The sequence below is a fragment of the Budorcas taxicolor genome, chromosome 3, assembly GCF_023091745.1.
Source record: "Budorcas taxicolor isolate Tak-1 chromosome 3, Takin1.1, whole genome shotgun sequence".
Lineage (NCBI taxonomy): Eukaryota > Metazoa > Chordata > Mammalia > Artiodactyla > Bovidae > Budorcas > Budorcas taxicolor.
The window spans coordinates 113,339,167-113,362,886 of NC_068912.1; the positions used below are offsets into that span (position 1 = coordinate 113,339,167).

The 23,720-nt window shown below is 39.8% G+C and overlaps 1 protein-coding gene across 5 annotated transcripts in view; it reads right to left on the reverse strand.

Moving 5' to 3' along the window:
- The window catches only part of USP40 (ubiquitin specific peptidase 40), an 83,175-nt gene that overhangs the window by 7,804 nt on the left and 51,651 nt on the right, over positions 1-23,720 (reverse strand). For 2 of the 5 annotated variants that reach the window (XM_052638188.1, XM_052638187.1), the window contains 9 exons: positions 23,542-23,630; positions 21,798-21,884; positions 14,523-14,559; positions 12,440-12,504; positions 9,111-9,185; positions 6,609-6,735; positions 5,833-5,927; positions 4,425-4,540; positions 658-723 (listed from right to left, as the gene is read on the reverse strand). In XM_052638188.1, the coding sequence (XP_052494148.1) occupies positions 658-723; positions 4,425-4,540; positions 5,833-5,927; positions 6,609-6,735; positions 9,111-9,185; positions 12,440-12,504; positions 14,523-14,559; positions 21,798-21,884; positions 23,542-23,630 (757 nt within the window). Of the gene's footprint in view, positions 1-657; positions 724-4,412; positions 4,541-5,697; positions 5,738-5,832; positions 5,928-6,608; positions 6,736-9,110; positions 9,186-12,439; positions 12,505-14,522; positions 14,560-21,797; positions 21,885-23,541; positions 23,631-23,720 lie in introns of those variants that run through there. The other 3 variants (XR_008199154.1, XR_008199155.1, XM_052638189.1) reach the window with 3 other exon arrangements.

Consider the following 23,720-nt stretch of genomic DNA (forward strand, 5'->3'; position numbering starts at 1 on the left):
CTCTCCCAAAGCGAACGTTCTAGTAGGAGACAGATGACGACGGATGATTCAGCAAGTGTGCATCAGGGGGCATCAGGATGGAAAACTTGGGACGAGGAGCAGCATGTCGGGTGCTCCTATCAGTCTGACCAGACTGTCTTCAGGCACTGATAAGAGCTGAGGGTGAGCGTCTTGCTTACATTTAAGGTCATTATGCGTTCAGTATGCACTGGGACTGACTGAGAAATTAATCTGTTTTTATGGAGAAATGAATTCTAAGATCTAGATACCAGATATACAAACACATTTCTAGAACATAATCTGTTTTAAGTTGCCAGACTCATTAGAAGCAGTGAAAAAAAACGCTTGAAATTTTAACAACTTAATAGTAAAGAAACTATCCATTGGGGTCAGTTGTTGTTGTTTAGTTGCTAAGTCATGTCCGGCTCTCTTGGGACCCCGTGGACTGTAGCCCACCAGGCTCCTGTGTCCATGGGATTCTTCAGGCCAGAATACTGGAGTGGGTTGCCATTTCCTTCTCCAGGCGATCTTCCCAACAGAGGGATCGAACCCATGTCTCCTGCATTGGCAGGAGGATTCTTTACCACTGAGCCCCCAGGGAAGCCTTGTTGTGAGCAGACATGTATGTAATTTTGTATGTGTAGCAGGATGTCTTACCCCAAGTTTTCTTCTTTCTGAAGGGGCTCTAAGCAGATCTCAGTTCTCTTTCCCAATTTATATTCCCTGATAACAAATGAAACAAAACAATACTGAATGACATATTAATTTTTTAAAGGTTTTTTAAAAAAACAATTTCAAGTATTCTTAAGTGAAACAGTATACCATATAAGAACACTGAAAATTTAAGAGACTACCATGAAAAATTATACAGCAACAAATTGTACAACTGAGAAGAAATGGTAAATTCCTAGAAATATACAACCTACCAAGACTGAATCATGAAGAAACAGAAAATCTGAACAGACCAATTAGTAATGAGATTGAATCAGCAATTAAAAATCTCCTAACAAAAAAGAGTTGAGGACCAGATGGTTTTACTGATGATAAAAGATTTAATACCAATCCTTCCCAAACTCTCTCTCAAAAAAAAAACAAACCAGGAGGGAACACTTCCAAACTCATTCTATGAGGCCAGAATTACCTTGATATTCAAATCAGACAATAACATTATGAGAAAAGAATATTAAAGGCCAATGTCCCTGATGAACATAGCTGCAAAAATTGCAAAGAAATACTAGCAAAACAAATTCAGCAATACATTAAAAGGATCATACACTATGATCATGTGGGGTTTATGCAAGGGATGCAAAGATGGCTCAACATTTGCAAATCAATTGATGTAATGAAACCACATTAACAGAATGAAGGACACGATCATCTCAACAGATGCAGAGAAAGCATTTGACAAAATTCAACATTCTTTCACATTAAAGATTCACAACAAACTGGGTATTCAACAACATAAAGGCCTTATTTGACAAGCCCTTAGCTAGTATCACACTCAACAGTGAAAAGCTGAAAGCTCTTCCTCTAAGATCAGGAACAGCACGAGGATGCGCTCATACCACTCATATCCAACACAGTAGCAGAAGTGCTAGTCAGAGCAATTAGCAAAGAAAAGGAATCCAGGTTGGAAAAGAAGAAGTAAAATTGTCTCCATTTGTGGATGACATGATGATATTTACAGAAACCTCTAAAGACTCCACCAAAAAAAACAAAACAAAACTTCTTAAATAAATGGGGACTTCCCTGGTGGCCTAGTGGATAAGAATCTGCCTGCCAATGCAGGGGACACAGGTTTGATCCCTGGCCCGGGAAGATTCTACACACCTCGGAGCAACTAAGTGAGGGCCACAACTACTGAGTCCGTGCTCCAGAACCTGTAGTCCACAGGAGACGCGACCCCATGGAGGAGCCCTCCCAGCACAAGGAAGAGGAGGAGCACCACTAGCCACAAGGACAGAAAGCCTGCGCAAAAAGCAACGAAGACCCAGCACAGCCAAAAAGAAATAAATAACTAAACAGATTAAAAAACACTAATAAATGAATTCAGCAAGGTTGCAGGACACAAAATCAATGTATAAAAATCAGCTGCATTTTATATAATGACAATAAATTATCAGAAAGAGAAATTAAGAAAACAATCCCAACAGCATCAAAAAAAATAAAATACTTAGGAATAAATTTAACCAAAGAGGTGAAAGACCTGTATACTGAAAACTACCAAGACGCTGATGTAACAAACTGAAGACACAAATAAATGGAGTGATTCCATAGTCATGGACTGGCAGAATACTGTTCAAACGTCCACACTACCCGCCACCCCTCTCCCACCAAATCTATAAGTTCAATGTAATCCCTGTCAGAATTTCAACAGCATTTTGCAATTAAAAATAGAAACAGTTCTAAAATTTTTATAAACCTACAAAAGACCTCAAATAGCCAAAGCAATCTTTTCCTAAGAAAGAAGAACAAAGCTGAAGGCATCATGCCCCCTGATTTCAAACTATACTATAAACCCATGGTTATCAAAACAGTGTAGCACTGGCATGAACAACACACACGTATCAGTGGAGCACAAAAGAGAGCCCAGAGATGGACACTTGCGTATCAGGCCAATTAGTTTATAACATGGAAGCTAAGAACCCACAATAGGGAAGAGTCTCTTCAATAAATGGTGCTGGCGGGGTGGAACTGGACAGTCTCATGCAAAAGAATGAAAGATCCTTATCTTACACCATGTGCAAAAATCAACTTAAAACTGATTAAAAGATTTGAACATAAGACCTGAAATTGTAAAATTCCCAAAAGAAAACCGTGGGGGTGAAGCTGTGGCGTCATTTCTTTTTGGATTTGACACTGAAAGCAAAGGCAATAAAAGCAAAAATGAACAAGTGGGACTACATCAAACTAGAAAGCTTTGCATAGCAAAGGAAGCCATCAGCAAAATTAAAGAGCAGTCTATAAAGTAGGAGAAAGTATTTGCAAAGCTAAGGGGTTAGTGTTAAAATTACATTGAGAACTCATACAACTCAATAGCAAAAAGCAAACAATCTGACTAAAAAATGGCAGAGGATGTGAACAGAAATTTTTTAAAGAAGACATACTAATAGCCAACAGGTACATAAAAAGGTAACATCACTAATCATCAGGGAAACGCAAACCAAATCCACAATGAGATACCATCTCACACCTGTCAGAACACTTACCGTTGAAAAGACAAGAGAGAACAAGTATCAGTGAGGGTGTGGAGGAAAGGGAACCCTTGTTCAAGGCCAGTGGGAATGTAAATTGGTTCAGCCAGTATGGAAAAATAGTATGGAGGTGCCTCAAAAAATTAAAAAAAGAACTATCACATGATCCAGCAATCCCATTGCTGGGCACCTCCCCAAAGGAAACGGAAACAGGGTTTTGAAGAGACGATCTGCACTCCCAGGCTCATTGCAGCACTACGGAGTAGGCAGGAGATGGAAAAACCTAGTGTCTTTACTGAAAGAATGGATCAAGGTGTGGTTTACGGGTATGCGCACACGCACACACACACAGACACACAGACACACAGACACACACACAGAGGAATATCATGCAGCCCTAAGAAAGGACATCCGGTGGCTTGAGATAACACAGACAGACACTGAGGGCATTATGCTAAGGGAGATAGGGCCACTGCTGCGTGACATCACTTACATGTGGAATCCAAAAAGCTGAACTAATAGAAACAGGGACTCGAATAGTGGTTTCTAGGGGCTGGGAAGGGAAAAGGGAAGATGCTGGTCAAAGGGTACAGACTTTCAGTTATAAACTATAATCGGCATGCTGTACCTGACATCCCCAGGACGTACTTATAACACTGTATTACATACGTACTTATCTTATAATACTATATTATATACTTGAAAGTTGCTGATAGAGAGTAGATCTTAAATGTTCTCACAAAAAAAAAAAGGCAATTATATGATGTGATGCAGGTGTGAGCTAACAGTATGGTGGTAAAATCATTTTGCAATATATGTCTGTCAAATCAATACACTTATACAGTGTTAGTGAGTTAAAATTGCTCAGTCATGTTCAACTCTTTGCAACTCCATAAACTGTTGCCCGCCAGGTTCCTCTGCCCATGGAATTCTTCCGGCAAGAATACTGGAGTGGGTTGCCATTCCCTTCTCCAGCGGATGTTCCTAACCCAGGTCTCCTGCATTTTAGGCAGATTCTTATATATCAATTATATCTCAATAAAGCTGGGGGAAAAAACACTCAATATTTTGCTCACAGTCTCTGGACCAAAGTAAAAACAGGCAAAACTACATTTTTACTTAATATGAAAAACTGAAGTTGTCTCAGAGTTTGTGGTAACAAGCGTTGTCCACTTGACAATGTGAATGACCTGGAATGGGCTGTTAGGGAGTGCTCACCAAGAAACCTACTTGAGCTGCTGCTGGTGGACTCGTAAAAGCCGGCCTGGGCGCTTACTTTCCACTGTCCAGGCTCTGAGGAAGGCTGGGGATGGGATGGAAAACTCCAAGGAGGGCAAGGTCATGGCCTAGAAAAGACACACACAACTGAAAACGCACTCTTAAAAACAGACTGCTTTAGGGAAAAAATGAAGCGCTACACAATGACATCTGAGGGAGACAGGTTCTCAAGTGATGACAGTATCTACCAGAAACCCACAGGAATCTCTCTTACATGAAATTAATCCTGAGTCACTTTTGTATTCCTCTATGCTGAAATCACCTTGAGAGCTAAGTGACTTTTCTATTTCTGAGCCAAAAACTCCTTTTTAATGATTATGTTTTAGAAAATGAAACTAATTTCTATGTGACTGTAACTCAAAAGCAGAGGCCACTCTAATAAAAGCAAGGACTTGTTTTCAGTTTCCATCTGTGCTACTATCATTCAACAGTGTTTCCTCTGCCAAGGAAATGACTTTCTATTTTGAAATACTGCAGAATCTCTGGATCCAACTGCTAGGCCCAAACCACTGTACTAATTCTGTAGGGTGGATATCTATTCATATACTTAGGTTGTATTACATGACACGGTCAATATTCATCCATTTTTTATTATCTAGAAACAGTAATTTTGTATCTTTTAATCCAATATAAGAAAAAAAGTTGCTTCCTTCTTGTTCTTAAGAGAATAAGATCATTTGCTTTTTTTGAGAAAGGTATTTCAGACAGTGAGGATACACAGGATAAATCAATCAGTGATTGATATTTAACTTACATGCCCCTACACTTTTTCCTTTATGAGGAAGAAGGATGTTCATTTTAGTCCACTGAGAGTTAAGATGCTTCTTAAGCATTTTGTGTTGTATTCAACCGAGCCTTTCCATTTGGACAGAGCACTCTGTCTGTGAATGTTAATGTCCAAGAAAACAATGCAATATCTAGTTTAACATTCTAACATAAAGATTCTGACCTCCTGGGCAACTGACAACACAGCTTTTGCTAACCACATTTAACACATGAATCACAATGGTGCAAAAACAATGTAAATAAAGTGAATGCTTTACAAATGTTCCAACAAATGTTTCCCTAAAAAAATCAAAATGAACATAAGCTGCAAGTCACTGAGAAGACAGTCAAATGGAAGCACAGCATGCCTGTCGGAGTGGGAAGAGAGGGAGCCACAGGGTGACTGAGCGAGCCCGGGAGCCCCCGAGCAGCGTGCGTGTGTGGCCTGTGCGGTACTCACCACTGAACATGGCATAGAACACATGCCATATCAGAACCGACTGTAATTGAGGGGAAAGGAAATAGAAGAATATATTAATATCTCACTGGAAGCAGCCAGATCACCACTAGGGTTCGCTGTAGGAGGAAGGCTGACCTGAGACTTCAGCTCCCCTAAGGTGGCATCTTCTGAGATTTCAAGGTCTCCCAAGTACCAGAGGGAAACTTCTGTGTGTGCGTCACTGGGAGCACCTGCAAAGGACAGAGTGAGACTTCTGACAGGAGCTTTAGATGAACTTAGCTCATATTTCTGAAATACAGGCTGTGCTGGGATACTGCACACAGGCTTAGTACAATTCTATCCAAGCAACTTGGTATCTGCAGGCTTCAAGTCAGCTTCTCAGGACTTCATGGGGAGGAAGCGGGGTCTGGCAGACGGGCCGCCAGGGGGCGCAGTGTGGGCATAAGCCCGCATCTTCTGCCAGGATGTCTGAGGCATTTCATTCACACTGTGCTGTCACTGAAAGCAACGGAAGCTTCAATGTCCCGTCTGTTACAGTGAAGGGGCTGCTATTCCTATTGCCATAGGGAGCTTGAGAGATAATATATAAAAATTCCTTGAAAAAACTGGATACGTTGCCATAATAATAAAGATAATAAAAATAACAGATGGCAAATGAAAGGTAAAGCCAAAAAAAAAAAAAACCCCAAAATAAAAAAGCAAAACAGGATGGTATTTTATAGAGGTTACATACAAATCACTGTATAAAAATAGGATGGTATTATTATTATGCTATGAATTACAGAACACATAGATTTTGTTGTAATTTAAGTATATTTTAAAAACATACATTTCTGTTGCTTCTCAACAGAAGCAGTCATTTTACTTTTCTTTATGACACACTGGCTGCTGTAACTCTGTTGTGTTCTCACCTGGAGTGGAACTGGCTTTCCAGACGCTGCCTTGAGAAAGGGTACAATTCGTCTGGTCCTGGTGATCCTTCCAGTGATACAGCGGCCCCCGAGGCTGGTACCACCAGATGGGCACTGTCAGGAAACCCTGAGGAATGGAGATTTCGAACTGCTGATGCACAGAGATTAAGTCAACTTCCACTTCCACAGAGAAACATCTTGATATAGAAAGTGTTCCTGAATTTAGTATTTTTCCGTAAGATGTATGTATTAACCATCATACATTATCATTTACCACTTTTACATTCAAAAGTTTAAAATCATAAAAATCAGTATCTAGGATGAATGGGACTAATGTTCTATAAATTAGCAACTACGATAAGTGAAAAGTATAAACAAACTAACAAAATATTAGACAGAACAAACTACATTGAAAGAGCACCACAGCACAATACACCAGTTACATGCGGTTTTTAATTTATAAAATTTTCTAAAGGAACTTTCTACAGAGAAGCAACAATCTATTGATCGAAGGTGCATTCCTATATAACAACTACATGAAATTAACCCATCTCCTAAAACACATTCTGTAATTTCAGTTTTACTAACGTAACTGGTTCTTTCCCTCCCCTTTTTTGAGTTAGTAAAGAACCTGAATAGATTAACTATGCTACAGTGGTCAATTTCCAACAATAGAAGATGAGAATGTGGGCGAAAAAACACATATTTTTAAATACATATTTTTCAAGAAATGCATGCTAAAATTGAAAATTTTTCTGTTTATCAAATTGGTGACAATTAATAAATACTCAACTTCCACGCAATAAATAAATAATGTAAATCAGAGCGAAAAACTCTGTTTTTTTGCATTCAGTTCAAACCTAAACTCTTGTAAATTGGTGCCAGGAGTATAAACTGCTGCCAAGTTTCTGGAAAGTAATTTGGGGCTGTCAAAATTTAAAATGCCCAAACCCTCTGACCCAGCCATTCTATGGCTGGGATTTTATCTTCTGATATACTGGCCCATGCATACTGAGATATTCACTGCAAATTGTTTATGGCAGCAAAAACCATGAACCAACCTCAAGGTCCCTTTTTAGAAGACTGGTACATTACAGCAGGCCATAACTTCTGACAAAGAAATTTCAGTTCCAGGAATTTATCCTGTGGATACATATGTGCAAAACGGCAAACACACAGTATTTTTGGCAGTGTTATTTGCATCAACACAAGACTGGGAACAACCTAACTGTGCTGGTTAAATAACTCATGGGAGCCTCCATACACATCAAACAGAATGAGACAACTTTTTGTGTATGGATGCAGCATATATATGGGGATAAACCATTAACAAAGAAAGCTAGGTGCAGAATGCAGTGCCAAGCTTATAATCTTTGCTGTAAATAGAAATATGTATATACACATGAATGTGCACACGCATGCTCCATATACACACATGTGTGTATCGAAGCACGTGCTTCTGGAAGGATATAGGGGAAGCTGGCTGCCGGTGGAGGGAGGACAGACACCACAGGGATGGGACCTCCTCTTCCTGGCCCAGCTTTTTATATCCTTCATATTCAAAAATTAAAGAGCACGGTATAAAATACGACAATTCTTTGAAGTCATGAAAAAGAAAAAGGTAGGTCTGTATGTGCTGATGTGTAGAGATCCTCAAGACATACTACATGAAAACAAAAAAACACAAGGAATAAAACAGTGCATAGAGTATGATCCCCTTTATGTAAACTTTGAAAAGGCTATGCACATATTCACACTCAACATACAAACAGGTGCAATGTTTTTCTTGGAAGTACAAGAAAGGAAAAATAATTGGGCTCTTTCTGGAGAGAAAGATATAAGAGAAACTTCTGTTAATCATTCTATAGCCTTCTACATTGTCTGAATTTTCTAATCATAAGCAAATGATTGTCTGAGTGCTAGAATTTGGGGTAATTTTATTTTCTTCTTTATATGTGTCCACATTAATAAAAACAACTACTACTAAATATTGGCTTTTCTGAGTGGTCATACGCAGGGTCTATGCAGAGGAGTGGCACGAGCCCCCGCAAGACCCACACTAGGACTGCAAACTTGGTTCAGCTCTTTGGGAAAGCGATTTGGCTTGTTAATTCCATCTTTAGAATTGTCTTAAGAAGGATTTATATTTATTCTATTGATAAGAACAAAAAGTTTAAAACAAACTGAACTCCAAACAACAGGGATATAGATGAATTAAATTGTGCTAAGTCATACACTGGATATACTGACTGTTTTTAGATTTTATGGTCCAGTTAAAAATTAAATATAAAAAATAGGAAATAAAACTACATACAGTTGATGGAAGAAAATATATAAAGATGTAAAGTATGGTAGCTATCTGACTGGTAGAATTTGGGGTAAGTACTCTATATTCATTATGATTGTATTTCCCCATTTTCACACGATGAGAACATAACATCTTTGCAATCACAACACAGAAACTGTTATTTACAAAATGTCTACTTGGGAGCGAAGTCTTACCAGAGGAGGAAGTTTTCCTTCAATTAAAAGCAAAGTATCTCCAGAACAGATCATAAGCTCTTTCAGCTTTGCATCCTAGAAACACAGAAAGTCTTTTTTGTCATTTACGACTTCTGGAAGGAATAAAGAGACCATTCAATCTTTAAAAAAAAACACACTGATGCCTCTATTATCGTTTCAAGAAATAAGTAGATGAATAATGAAGCAGATATTGAAGAGATGGAAATAAGCTAAGACTATAAAACAGTACATCATTATGTATTAAAACGGTATCATTAAGAACTTTAAAAGATTAAAGGAAGGAAGATGGATGAGATGAAAAATGGCAGACTAATTTACAGAAGATAAAATTTTAGTTCAGCTTAAAAGATGGGCTGGATTTGGAAAAGTCAGAGGAAACAAGGAATTTCTCAAGGAAAGAAGAACACGGCAGGACTTCCCTGGTGGTTCAGTGGTAAAGAATCCACCTGCTAATGCAGGAGACACAGGTTTGATCCCTGATCCAGGAAGATCCCACATGCCACCCATGAGCCACAGCTATTGAGCCCGTCAACAGTATGTAGTTTTATTTCCATCAACTGTATGTAGTTTTATTTCCTATTTTTTATATTTAATTTTTTAACTGGACCATAAAATCTAAAAACAGCTCAGAGCCCAGGGGCCACAACTACTGAGTCTGTGCACCCTAGAGTCTGCGCTCCAACGAAAGAGGCCACTGCAAAGAGAAGCCGGGCACCGGAACCAAGAACAGCCTCCTCTCAATGCAACGAGCGAAAGCCTGCGCAGCAACGAAGACCCGGTACAGCCAAAAAGTAAACAAACAAAATTATCACAAAAAAAGAAGAACAAGGCAAAGTCAAGGTTATGTCAAGGGTCAGTATGATTTGCATATATGATTTACATAAAGGGGAAGAGCTAAGAGACTATAGATTAATTAGAGTGGGAGGGATCTGCTGGAGAGTAACAGGAAAGAAAACTGGGTGGGAAATGGGTCACAGGTCAAAGAGGTGTGGAACAGAAAAAAGGGAGTTTTCAGTTGCTTTTAAAAAGCCACTCAAGATTTCTGTGAAGAGGATTTTTAAAGATCACCCTAAGTTGTCAGACCTGTGACATACTGATATGAAGTGGGGAATGAATACCTGGGCTTAGGGACGCCAGCTGTAGTAACTCAGGCAAGAGGCAAAAAACACCAAAATGAAACAAAAGACCAAAAATCAGGGTTTGAACCAGGAGGCCAGCAATGGAATTGGTTGAGAAAGACTGGAAAGACTGACAGGTCTCTGAAGGCCAAGACCAAATATGACCCACGTCAGGTAAGGAGGGTAAGCCACACGTGGGGCTGGAAAAGGCTAGGATGAGAAAGACTAACAGCAAATCTGTGAAGTGGAGCCAGTTCTGAAGGTAATGAGTTTGCTTTTAGACGAACTGTTTGATACTGGTTTGAGAATTAGTAAGAGAAGAAAATGAGGCAAATATTTGACTAAATAAACTCTCCTGACATCCAAACTTTATGTCCTGACAATTCTTTGAGGTCCACTTCTTACTCTAGGCTGTCAAATTCCTGGCCAGGACTCACAGGGGCCTCTCTATTGGCTGTTACATGGCAAAGATCTTTCCCTGGAAGGCCCTGCTTTAAATCAGCCTCTGCTGATGTCTAATGCCAGACTCTCATTGAACAGAAAGCAGGCATATAAAGCCTGGGGGAAAGGGTTGTACTGAGCACAACCATCTGAGGCCACAGATCTGGACTGTGAGGCCTGATGCTACCTGGAACGGCAATAAGGAGATTAACCAGCATGGAAAGACATTCAACATCACTGATTACTAGAGAAATGCAAAGCAAAACTACAATGGGGAATCCCCTCACACCAGTCAGAGGGGCCATCAAAAAAGTCTACAAATAATAGATGCTAGAGAGGGTGTGGAGAAAAGGGAACCCTCCTAAACTGTTGGGGGGACTGTAGATTGGTACAGTCACTATGGAGAACAGTAGGGAGGGTCCTTAAAAAACTAAAAATAAGAGTTACCATATAATCCAGCAATTCTATTCCTGGGCATATATCCAGAGAAAACTCTAATCTGCAAAGATCCATGCAACCCGATGTTCACAGTGGGCACTATTTACAAAAGCCAAGACATGGAAGCCACCTGAGTGTCCATCGACAGATGAACAGATAAGGAAGATGTGGCGCGCGCACACACACACACACACACACACACACACACACAATGGAATATTACTCAGTCTGAAAAATAAGAATGAAATAATGCTATTTGGAGCAACATGGATGGACTTAAGAGATTATCATACTAAGTTAAGTAAGATAAAAAGACAAATATACATTGCTTACATGTAGAACCTAAAAATTGGTACAAATGAACTTATTTACAAAACAGAATAGACTCACATATAAAGAAAGCAAATTTATGTTTACCAAAGGGGAAAGTGGAGGAGGGATAAATTAGGAGGTTGGGATTACCATATATACATTACTATGTATAAAATATATAACCAACAAGGACCTACTGTATAGCCAAGGGAATTATACTCAGTATCTTATAATAACCTATAACAACAAGAGGGCTTCCCAGGTGGTGCTAGTGGTAAAGAACCTGTCTGCCAATGCAGGAGACATAGGAGACATGGGTTCAATCTCTAGGTCAGGAAGATCCCCTGGAGGAGAGCGTGGCAACCCGCTCCAGCAAATGAAAAATAATCTGAAATAGACTAAATATATATATTTTTTAACTGAATCACTGTGTTGTACACCTAAAACTAATACTCTAAATCAACTATACTTCTATAAAAATCAAAAACAAGAGGAAGAAGAGTAACCAGACTCCAACCATCCTATAATAACTTTGCTCCTACGTCTTATCCTAAGTGTCTGGCGGGATTTAGAGATGCAGCTTGAAGCAGAGCCTAAATGATTGGCTGCTAAGATGGATTCTGCCATCATGAACTTACAAAGAAACTCTTGAGATTAAAACATTCAGGTTTCAAAATTGAGAGCTTTATCTTCAAATTCTTCACTGGTCCTTTGTTCTCCGTAGTTCTCTGCCTCTTAATGAAGAACTACCACTTGAGATATATTCTCTTATCAAAAGAGGACTCAATATATACATTAGATATGTTCCCACTTAGCTGAAACTTTCCCTTTGACTCTGAAAAAACTACAGTGAGAAGAAAGGAAAGTAGATCCATGTAAGGATTCTTGTACCCTAAAAAAGTAAGCTTTCTCTAGAATTCACTCACATGAGTAGGGTGATATCCTTAGGAAAACACAAAACAATCACTTTGCAAATGAAATGTATAGAAAGAATCTTACTTCTTCACATAAAGGCTCCCCAGCTTCAAAGCACCAATCCATTTTTCGTAAATGCCATGTGTCTCCTAGGAAGGAATCAAAATCAGGATGGAAAAAAAGTCAGAATAATATGGTTTATGAGTTTTCCAGGAATGACCCATCTGGATAAATGAATGTCAAATGGGATATAATCTAATTTAATTATTGACTAATTTTAAAAGTAAATCATCTCTTCAGAGCATGAAAAAAATTAACTTGCTGCCCCAACTTGGTGAATCTTCTGTCTATTCCACCAAGTACTATATGCCTGCAAATAAAAATACTTGGTACTAGTATGCAGCATCTATTTATACCTTTATTATTTACATGTACATATGCATGTCTACATCACACGTTAAGTGTAAACAGATGTACATACAAGCATAGAATCCCTTCTGAAATCACAAAGTTGTCTTGGACGTAAATACACGCTAACGTTACTCAGCAACTGGTAACATGTACAACAAAACTGTTCCTGTCAATCAGCAGTTACCCTAACAAAAAACTGTGTTCAGTACAGCAGTTTAATGAATTGGGTATAAAAGAACATTTACAAATGTTAATTAGATTTCAGATTTTCAGCATGTTTATTACACTGACAAAATGGGAAGAGAATATTTTTTTTTGAGGAGAGGGAGCTGAGTAAAAGTTGAAAATCTTGGTTACTAAAAAATTAGTGATGTTTTATAACAATCAACTCCCCCACTCACCAAAAGAAGATCCAAATCCAGGAAATAAACACAGATCTCATATTTATTCTGCACAGGCCACAGGTTTTGAATCCCCCTCTCATGGCTCAGACAGTAAAGAATCTGCCTGCAATGTGGGAGACCCGGGTTCGATCCCTGGGTTGGGAAGGTCTCCTAGCGAAGGGGATGGCAACCCACTCCAGTATTCTTGCCTGGAAAATTCCATGAACAGGGGAGCCTGGTGGGTTACAGTCCATGCGGTCACAAAGAGTTGGACACAACTGAGCAACTAACACTTTCACTGTAGGCCCTCTTTTGTCATTCTTTCTAGTTTAAAACGCAGCACAGGTATGTCGCTTCATTGGTGTCCGACTCTGTGCGATCCTATGAACTGCAGCCGGCCAGGCTCCTTTGCCCGTGGGATTCTTCAGGCAAAAATACTGGAGTGGGTTGCCATGCTCTCCTCCAGGGGATCTTCCTGACCCAGGGATTGAACCTGTGTCTCTTAGTCCGCCTGCATTAGCAGGCGGATTCTTTACCACTAGCACCAACTGGGAAGTCTCTTTAAATGCAGTAAGTTGTATTGATATTTAACTTAATATAAGTATGTTTAAAAAAAACAATACCAGTAAATTAAGAGTGAACACCATTACGTCACAGCACAGCATGGCAGAAAGAAATCAAGAGTTGTGAAATCAGAGCCACCTAGCTACTTGTGGTATAACTCTGGGTGAGCTGTTTAGCCATTCTTTGCATCTAAGAAATGGGAACAAGTGAGGATCCCTGCTGGGAGGACTAGTGTGGAGATGAAACAAGGTACTGCAGTAAGTTCCTAGAAGAGGGCCCTGAGCCTGAGCAAGCAAACGTCGCTGCCGGGTGATGGAGCCCCAGGCTTCTACTCCGGTGCAGAGAACGGCAAGCTCTCAGTCTACTGAAACCAGCTTGATGCCTCCTTAAGCTCGCTCACATGGCTCCACCTGGGTAGCCACTTCAAAATATCCTGGGTTTATTTTTTTCATTCATATTACATTCCTTCTTTACATAGAAATACTGGGATCAAACACAAAATACTGAAATGCTGAATTAATGAGGTTAAAAAAAATTGGTAAAAGATCTAGGAAATTCCAGCGGGTCTAAATCTTAACCTTATCTCTTCTGTATCTCTGCTGGAGCCTATCTAGGCTTTCCTTCCTTAGACGGAGATTAACCTACGCCTAGTTTTCTTTTAGCCTTCAAAGAAGAATCAGGAGAATTATGTGCATAGCTGACAACCCTGGAGAAAAACAAGTTTGAAAAGTTTTCATTAGGCTTATAGAAAATGCATTAAAAGTAAAGGACGGGGACAAGCTTATGCATCATCACAGTCTATAACCCACCTGTGAGGCCACATTTGTCCAGCATTATCTTCAGACACTGTTAAGAAAAAAAATTATGTTCATTTGTAGTTCTGTTTCTGAGTTACAGTACGAGAAACACCTTTCTTTTGACCCTGGGACTATCTGAGTCTGATTATATTTAACAACTCTCAAATAGATTAAGACATACATGGTTAACTGGTTAGGTAGGCACTCCTTAAGGGCTAATGAGGTGCCAAATCAGCAGAAAAAAAAAGCTTCCAGTGTTCACAACCAGAACCTATACGTTCATCCACTTCCAGGTCTGCAGTATGATTTTCTAATGAGGACTAACAGTGTATTTCTGACCAGATATGATTAATTAGGTTGCTTTCACCATGACTTCCCAGGTAAAGAACCCGCCTGCCAATGCAGGAGACCTACGAGACATGGGTTCCATCCCTGGGCCAGGAAGATCCCCTCAAGGAGGAAGTGGCAACCCACTCCAGTATCTTGCCTGGAAAATTCCATGAGCAGAGAAGCCTGGCGTGCCACAGTTCACAGGATTGCAAAGAGGCAGACATGACTAGAGTGACTTAGCATGCACACATAAGTAAACTGACAGAATGATCTCTGTTCGTCTCCAAGGCAAACCATTCAATATCACAGTAATCCAAGTCTATGCCCCAACCAGTAATGCTGAAGAAGCTGAAGTTGGGTTCTATGAAGACTTACAAGACCTTTTAGAACTAACACCCAAAAAAGATGTCCTTTTCGTTAGAGGGGACTGGAATGCAAAAGTAGGAAGTCAAGAAACATCTGGAGTAACAGGCAAATTTGGCCTTGGAATGCGGAATGAAGCAGGGCAAAGACTAATAAGAGTTTTGCCAAGAAAATGCACTGATCATAGCAAACACCCACTTCCAACAACACAAGAGAAGACTCCACACATGGACATCACCAGATGATCAACACCGAAATCAGACTGATTATATTCTTTGCAGCCAAAGATGGAGAAGCTCTATACAGTCAACAAAAACAAGACCAGGAGCTGACTGTGGCTCAGATCACGAACTCCTTATTACCAAATTCAGACTTAAATTGAAGAAAGTAGGGAAAACCGCTAGACCATTCAGGTATGACCTAAATCAAATCCCTTATGATTATACAGTGGAAGTGAGAAATAGATTTAAGGGCCTAGATCTGACAGATAGAGTGCCTGATGAACTATGGAATGAGGTTCGTGACACTGTACAAGAGACAGGGATCAAGACCATCCCCATGGAAAAGAAATGCAAAAAAGCAAAATGGCTGTCTGGGGAGGCCTTACAAACAGCTGTGAAAAGAAGACAGGTGAAAAGCAAAGGAGAAAAGGAAAGATATAAGCATCTGAATGCAGAGTTCCAAAGAATAGCAAGAAGAGATAAGAAAGCCTTCTTCAGTGATCAATGCAAAGAAATAAAGGAAAACAACAGAATGGGAAAGACTAGAGATCTCTTCAAGAAAATTAGAGATACCAAGGGAACATTTCATGCAAAGATGGGCTCAATAAAGGACAGAAATGGTATGGACCTAACAGAAGCAGAAGATATTAAGAAGAGGTGGCAAGAATACACAGAAGAACCGTACAAAAAAGATCTTCACGACCCAGATAATCATGATGATGTGATCACTAATCTAGAGCCAGACATCCTGGAATGTGAAGTCAAGTGGGCCTTAAAAGCATCACTACGAACAAAGCTAGTGGAGGTGATGGAATTCCAGTTCAGCTGTTTCAAATCCTGAAAGATGATGCTGTGAAAGTGCTGCACTAAATATGCCAGCAAATTTGGAAAACTCAGCCATGGCCATAGGACTGGAAAAGGTCAGTTTTCATTCCAATTCCAAAGAAACGCTATGCCAAAGAATGCTCAAACTACTGCACAATGCACTCATCTCACATGCTAGTAAAGTAATGCTCAAAATTCTCCAAGCCAGGCTTCAACACTACGTGAACCGTGAACTTCCTGATGTTCAAGCTGGTTTTAGAAAAGGCAGAGGAACCAGAGATCAAATTGCCAACATCCGCTGGATCATGGAAAAAGCAAGAGAGTTCCAGAAAAACATCTATTTCTGCTTTATTGACTATGCCAAAGCCTTTGACTGTGTGGATCACAATAAACTGTAGAAAATTCTGAAAGAGATGGGAATACCAGACCACCTGACCTGCCTCTTGAGAAATCTGTATGCAGGTCAGGAAGCAACAGTTAGAACTGGACATGGAACAACACACTGGTTCCAAATAGGAAAAGTACGTCAAGGCTGTATATTGTCACCCTGCTTATTTAACTTCTATGCAGAGTACATCATGAGAAACCCTGGGCTGGAAGAAGCACAAGCTGGAATCAAGATTGCCGGGAGAAATATCAATAACCTCAGATATGTAGATGACACCACCCTTATGGCAGAAAGTGAAGAGGAGCTAAAAAGCCTCTCGATGAAAATGAAAAAGGAGAGTGAAAAAGTTGGCTTAAAGCTCAACATTCGGAAGACGAAGATCATGGCATCTGGTCCCATCACTTCTTGGGAAATAGATGGGGAAACAGTGGAAACACTGTCAGACTTTATTTTGGGGGGCTCCAAAATCACTGCAGATGGTGATTGCAGCCATGAAATTAAAAGACGCTTACTCCTTGGAAGAAAAGTTATGACCAACCTAGATAGTATACTCAAAAGCAGAGACATTACTTTGCCGACTAAGGTCCGTCTGGTCAAGGCTATGGTTTTTCCTGTGGTCATGTATGGATGTGAGAGTTGGACTGTGAAGAAGCCTGAGTGCTGAACAATTGACGCTTCTGAAGCGTGGTGTTGGAGAAGACTGTTGAGGGTCCCTTGGACTGCAAGGAGATCCAACCAGTCCATTCTGAAGGAGATCAACCCTGGGATTTCTTTGGAGGGAATGATGCTAAAGCTGGAGCTCCAGTACTTTGGCCACCTCATGCGAAGAGTTGACTCATTGGAAAAGACTCTGATGCTGGGAGGGATTGGGGGCAGGAGGAGAAGGGGACGACTGAGGATGAGATGGCTGGATGGCATCACGGACTCGATGGACATGAGTCTGAGTGAACTCCGGGAGATGGTGATGGACAGGAAGGCCTAGTGTGCGGCGATTCATGGGGTCGCAAAGAGTCGGACATGACTGACTGACTGAACTGAACTGATTCTCATAAAAGGAGATTAGCTTTTATTTATCCAAGAAGCAACTGATCATACACCAACTCACAAGGGGAAAACTGTGCACGCTGTGAGCTTGCAGCACAATTCAGTGAACGAGACACGATGAGCAGACATCAGAGCAAAACCATAACAGTCTTTAAAGACTCCCGACTTCTTGACTTGAGAAATATTCTTAAATAGATTTAGGGCAAAGGAGTAAGTAAAATTTGATTTATGCTATAACTGAGCAGAACGGAGACGGCTAGGGATGATGACTGCTGCCCTGCTTGGCTTACAGGAAAATGGCAAACAATCCAGATAGCCCTGGATTGACAGGGAACGTTTACATAAACTAGAAAAGGTCTTAAAACAATTAAAGGATAAATGAGATTTATATTTACTGGCCTTAAAAAATCTTTAAATTATTTTAAATGAAATGAAGTTCTAGGATACCATTTATGATTTTAAAAGAAACCAAGTCAAGCTCTTATTCCTACATGTACATACATACTACACATTGGTACACACACAGCAAAGGTGTGGGAGGATACACTATTGATGTGGATGGGATCACATTATCCAATGACAAAAGTGACTTCTGAGGAAAGGACAAGAATAGGGTGGTAACTAAGGAGGATTTTTAGTTACCTGTAAAGTTTAAAAAGTTAAGACTAAATCCACAATTACTTGTATGATTAAAGATAAAAGCAACTATAGGATTAAAGACTGTTTAGAAAACGATGATGGGAACAACACAGAATGGGGCCAAAGAGAACTGGATTCACAGAAAGCCGCAGCCTCAAGGCCTCTCTTATTTAAGGGAAACCAGCGATTAAGCATGTAACTTAACCGTGTTTCTGACAGAGGAAACCACCAGGATAAAGGCCCAGCAGCACAGAAACCAACTTGGCTGCAGTAGAGCAAGTGAGAGGAATAGTTACAAGTTCTGTTTGTTTGTTTGTTTTTTAAGATACCAAAGGGCCAGATCACAAGGGCCTTGCAAGGTAACTCAGGGGCTCCGCTCTCATTCCAAGTGAGATGGGAAAGCAGAGGAGGGCTGTGTGTAGAGGACTGACTGACCTTAACTTTAAAGGATCGCTCTATTTCTTTGTAAGAATGTACCCTGGGAGGTGCCAGGTTAGAAGCAAAGAGGTCAGTTAGGAAGCTGTTGGAATAATGCAGATGAGGGGTGAAGGCGGTGAAAGCAGTGAGGGAATGAGATGTCAGATCCCTGATAAATCCTGATGGTAGAACCAAAAGGATGTCTTGGAAAACCTGGTAATGAAGAAAGAAAGAAAGAAAAGAATCAAAGATGATTTCAAAGGTTTTGGCCTAAGCAAGTGGAAAATGGAGCCAGCATAATGGAAAAGGAAAATGTGAGTGAAGTGCATTTGAGATAGGTCAGGAGCTCCATTGTGGGGGTGCTATCATTTGGGATGACAATCAGACAGCCAAGGAGTAGCTGGATATATGAGTACGGCATCTATGAATTGAGCATGAGGTGCTCACAAGGCAGAGAGAAAAGCAAACAGACTGAGAAGGGGAGACCTGAGAAACGTGATGAAAACCTACAGAGCTGCGGTCTTCTAAAGGCAAATGACAAATTCATCAAGTATGTTACTGTTGCTGAAAGAGCAAGTAAGCAGATGACTGGGACCTGCTCACCAGACACAGTAACACGGTGGCCTCTTGACAGCCTTGACACAGCAGTTTCAGCTCTGGGGAGGGGAGTGGGTAGGCATGGGGAAGGAGTCTGCCTACAATGGTTTCAGGACAAAAGACAGACACACATTCTTCAAAACGAAAAAACTCCCAAGTTACCCAAGGTCACACCCCAGGCACAAAGGACTAACCATCTTTTCCTCTGGAGCTGCTGCCTTTCCATCAACAGCATCTCCAGTCCCTCTTCACACTTCCAATGTATGAACATAAGTAAGATACTAAATTGCCCCTAACTCTTGATAGCATCCAATCCACAATTAGCCCATATCCCTCCTTACAATCATTTAGCACAAGTCCAAACCCTGTCAGGGAGATCATTCGGATGAGAGGTGAAGGAGGTGACAGCAGTGGAGGGAGGGGTGTCAGGGATACTCTAATGTCTGATTCCTGTGATATGAATTTCATGCTGGCAGTAAGTCAGTAATAAACCTTTTTTTAAAGCTAACCACCCCCAACAAAAAACTCATTAAAGTTAATAGGCAAATGAAAAACTGGGAAAATATTTACAGCATATAGCAAAGAGTAAAAAATATATATTACTAAAAATATGTTTAAGCACAGAAAATTTCAAACTTATGCAGAGGGTTTAAAATGAGCCCTCAAGTGCCCGTCTCCAGTCTCAGTTCCTGCTGCGGCCTGTCTTGTTTGTCAATACCCCCACCCATTTCCCCTGTCTAGCTCCCCAGATTCTTTTCTGAAGCACATGTCAGGTATCGCTTCATTTATTGATGTTCAGTACTCATCTCTAAAAGACGAAGATTCTTTAAAAAACTGTAACTGGTAAATAATTATGATACAGAATTCCTAAATAATGAATATCCTGTCAATGTTCAAATTTAAGTTCCTGTGGTTTGAATCAAGGCCCATATGAATTCTATACATTGTGCCTGCCTGCTATTTCTCCTAAGTCTCCTTTAACCCTGCTATTGATTTCTTGAAGAAGTTTTCCACTTGGGAACTGTGCTGACTGCTGGCCTGGGGTGCATTTAACAGGAAGGCAATAGCACCCCACTCCAGTACTCTTGCCTGGAAAATCCCATGGATGGAGGAGCCTGGTAGGCTGCAGTCCACGGGGTCGCTGAGGGTCGGACACGACTGAGCAACTTCACTTTCACTTTCTGTCCCCTGAACTTCTTACAAACTGGTACTCAGACCTTGATTGGACTCAGGTCCAGTTTTGTTTTATGTTTTGGCAAGAGCATGGGTATTGCTCTGAATCTCTAAATGTCTGGGTGTTACTCTTTTGGGGCTGTTAGCAGTTTTTCAGGATCATGGCTTAGATCCATTAATTCATTAGGACTTGAAAAACGGTGATAGCTTAAAATTTCTTCTTCATTTTATTAGCTGGGATATGTCTATTTAAAAAAATCTTCTCATTATCTATCTTGTTATTGTGAGGTAAAGTTTGCAAAAGAAAAACAGGATAAATATTTGATGCTTTGCTTTATGGTTCCCTGGCATTCACTAGTTAACAATGAACAGCATATTTTTAAAGATCATTATGAACTCATGGATTTTATGTCTGTGTGAATCAGATTTCATTATTATTCCCACTGAGGTTCAAACGCTTATTTTCAGGTTGGCTCCTGACTCTCTGCTAATCTCAGACATCTCTGCAGCTTCACTGCTTCTGCTGTGGTAAGATGTCCCGGGTTCCTCACACACTTTCCTGACCTAGCGACAGGACAAGCCATCACTCCAAGAAGTCCTAGTTCCTTCCTGGAAATGGCATTTAGCAACCACAGTCTGGTGCTGGGTGCCTGCCACTACCAGCTGTTCACTGTTTCTACAAGCTGTTTCAGGAGACAGCGACAGAAAAATAATTTTTTAAAGAAAAAATACACCAGGTTCATTCTGACTCTTCTAATTAAAATTCAGGAGTGCAGGCTTTATTTATAACCACATTGATGTTATCTGTCTCTTCATTTTCCAATACTGAAAGTCCCTGTTCTCAGTGATACCAACGTAACCATTTGCTTTATCACACACACACACACACACACACACACACAATTCATACCTGTGTGTGTCAGATTATATGTGTATACATAATGTAAAATCACTGAAAGGAAATATACCCAAATGTGAATATTAATGGGATAAGAGATAATGAGGAGTTCTAATTTTTTTCTTTTAATCCATTTTTATACATCCCAAATTTCTAAAATAAACATATATTATCAGTAGTCAGAAAAGAAAAAAAAAAAATCTTATTTTTAAAACCACGCCTGGCTCACCAACTTTCAAGCCAACCAAAGTACTCCTTTAGTGAGTACATAGAATTCTTTAAAGGATATTATGTAAACCCTAGCCTTAGGATCGCAAAACCCTAATACAGGTTACCACTGCTCCCCACCCCAAACACCCACGGACCCTAGCTCCCAAAGTAAAATAACTTACATCCCTCACAGATATTGTTTCCTCTACTATGATCTCCATCTCTGTCCCAGGGTGAACATCACTCCCCAAAGCGAAAAACAGGAACAGCTAAGATTGAAACAGAGGTATAAACACAATTTAATTTGAATTTTAAAATTCTATAAATATATAATTTATTTCCAAAAGAGAAAGGCTAATGATCATAAAACATTAATAAAAATCTCAAATTATGTAAAAACAACTCTTATGTTGAGTAAAATTATAAAATAATTTTGGTATATTTCCTTTCAGTGATTTTACATTATGTATACACACATAATCTGACACACACAGGTATGAATTGTGTGTGTGTGTGTGTGTGTGTGATAAAGCAAACAGTTACGTTGGTATCACTGAGAACAGGGACTTTCAGTATTGGAAAATGAAGAGACAGATAACATCAATGTGGTTATAAATAAAGCCTGCACTCCTGAATTTTAATTAGAAGAGTCAGAATGAACCTGATGTATTTTTTCTTTAAAGCTATAATTTAAACAATAAGAAAAGTAAGATTCTTTATCACCAATGCTTTTACTCCTAATAAACATCTCTCACAGCTATTCACTCTGCTATGATCTCCATCTCTTTCTCAGTCACTCCTCAAGGAGATCTGCAATTACTGTACACTGTAAGCATTAACTGTGTTTTTTCTGAGTCCTTAGTTTGTGATCTTATTTTCTGTACAGAGGCCCCATATACTTCAACTCCCAGAAACCCAAAGAAAAAAAATGTAAACCTGATCTCTTGTCTGTTCAGTTTCTTACAGCCTTATTTTTCCTTTCTAATCAACTTCACTTGTCATGTTTCTCATTCTCTCAGCTTGTCATGTACTACTATTTGCTAGAGTTTGGGGAAGAACAAATTAAAGGGTGGGGGGTGGTTGGGAAACTAATGAAGTGGATTAGTTCCATAACAGGGATCCAGGAGCCAGGAGGATCTTGATATATGAGTTCAGCTTACCCTGATACAGAGTCCTAACAGTAAGGACATCATTATGCCTTCTGGACTGTAATGAAAGTTTATCAAGTAGGCAGGGCTTCTGGCAAAGGTCAGTCTGATAGTATTTTATACATAAAATCAACACTGATAAGAAAAAAGCTGCTGTGAGTCTATTATTGCAGACAGCAATTAAACTCAGAATCAGTACACTGTATTTCATTAAATCTAAAACACTGCTGGTTGTTACTTATTACTGGATGGCATCACCGACTTGATGGATATGAGTTTGAGTGAACTCTGGGAGTTGGTGATGGACAGGGAGGCCTGGTGTGCTGCGATTAATGGGGTCGCAAAGAGTCAGACACGACTGAGCGACTGAACTGAACTGAAGAAAGCACAGCACCAGCTATAGCTGTAGGAAGCCACTGACTGTAAAATGCATCTAAATCTCACAGATATTAAAATGTAGGAGGAAAGGGGTGAATTTTAGAATTTATGAATTATGGTGGTTGAAACTAGGGGCCATTCAACTTTAAAGATCCCCCTTAACCACAAAATTTTCACAGGAAAACAATTTTATGAATATACTCTGACATAACATTTTTGACTTAAACACAGAGAACTAACTAAATGGATATATTCCTATAGATAAAAGGTATAATCTAAGAAAAAGGAAAAATTTTTAAGAAAAACAGTATTCCTACAGTAGTTAAGGAAAGAAGTTTGCAATTAAGAGCTTCCAGTCATGAGAAGGTGGGTTTTGGTCTTTCAGGCGACCTCCTTTTACCTGAGAGGAAGTTGGTGCTTTTCCAGGACACAGTCCCAATGAACTCCCCATCTTCAGTCCTGCTTCCTTCACAGTGCATCTGTCTGGCACTATAAAGAATTTTGATAATATGGTAAATGTTACTAATTCCTACCTCTTTGGGCAAAACAATACATTGAGATCATCTTTCTTTAAAAATC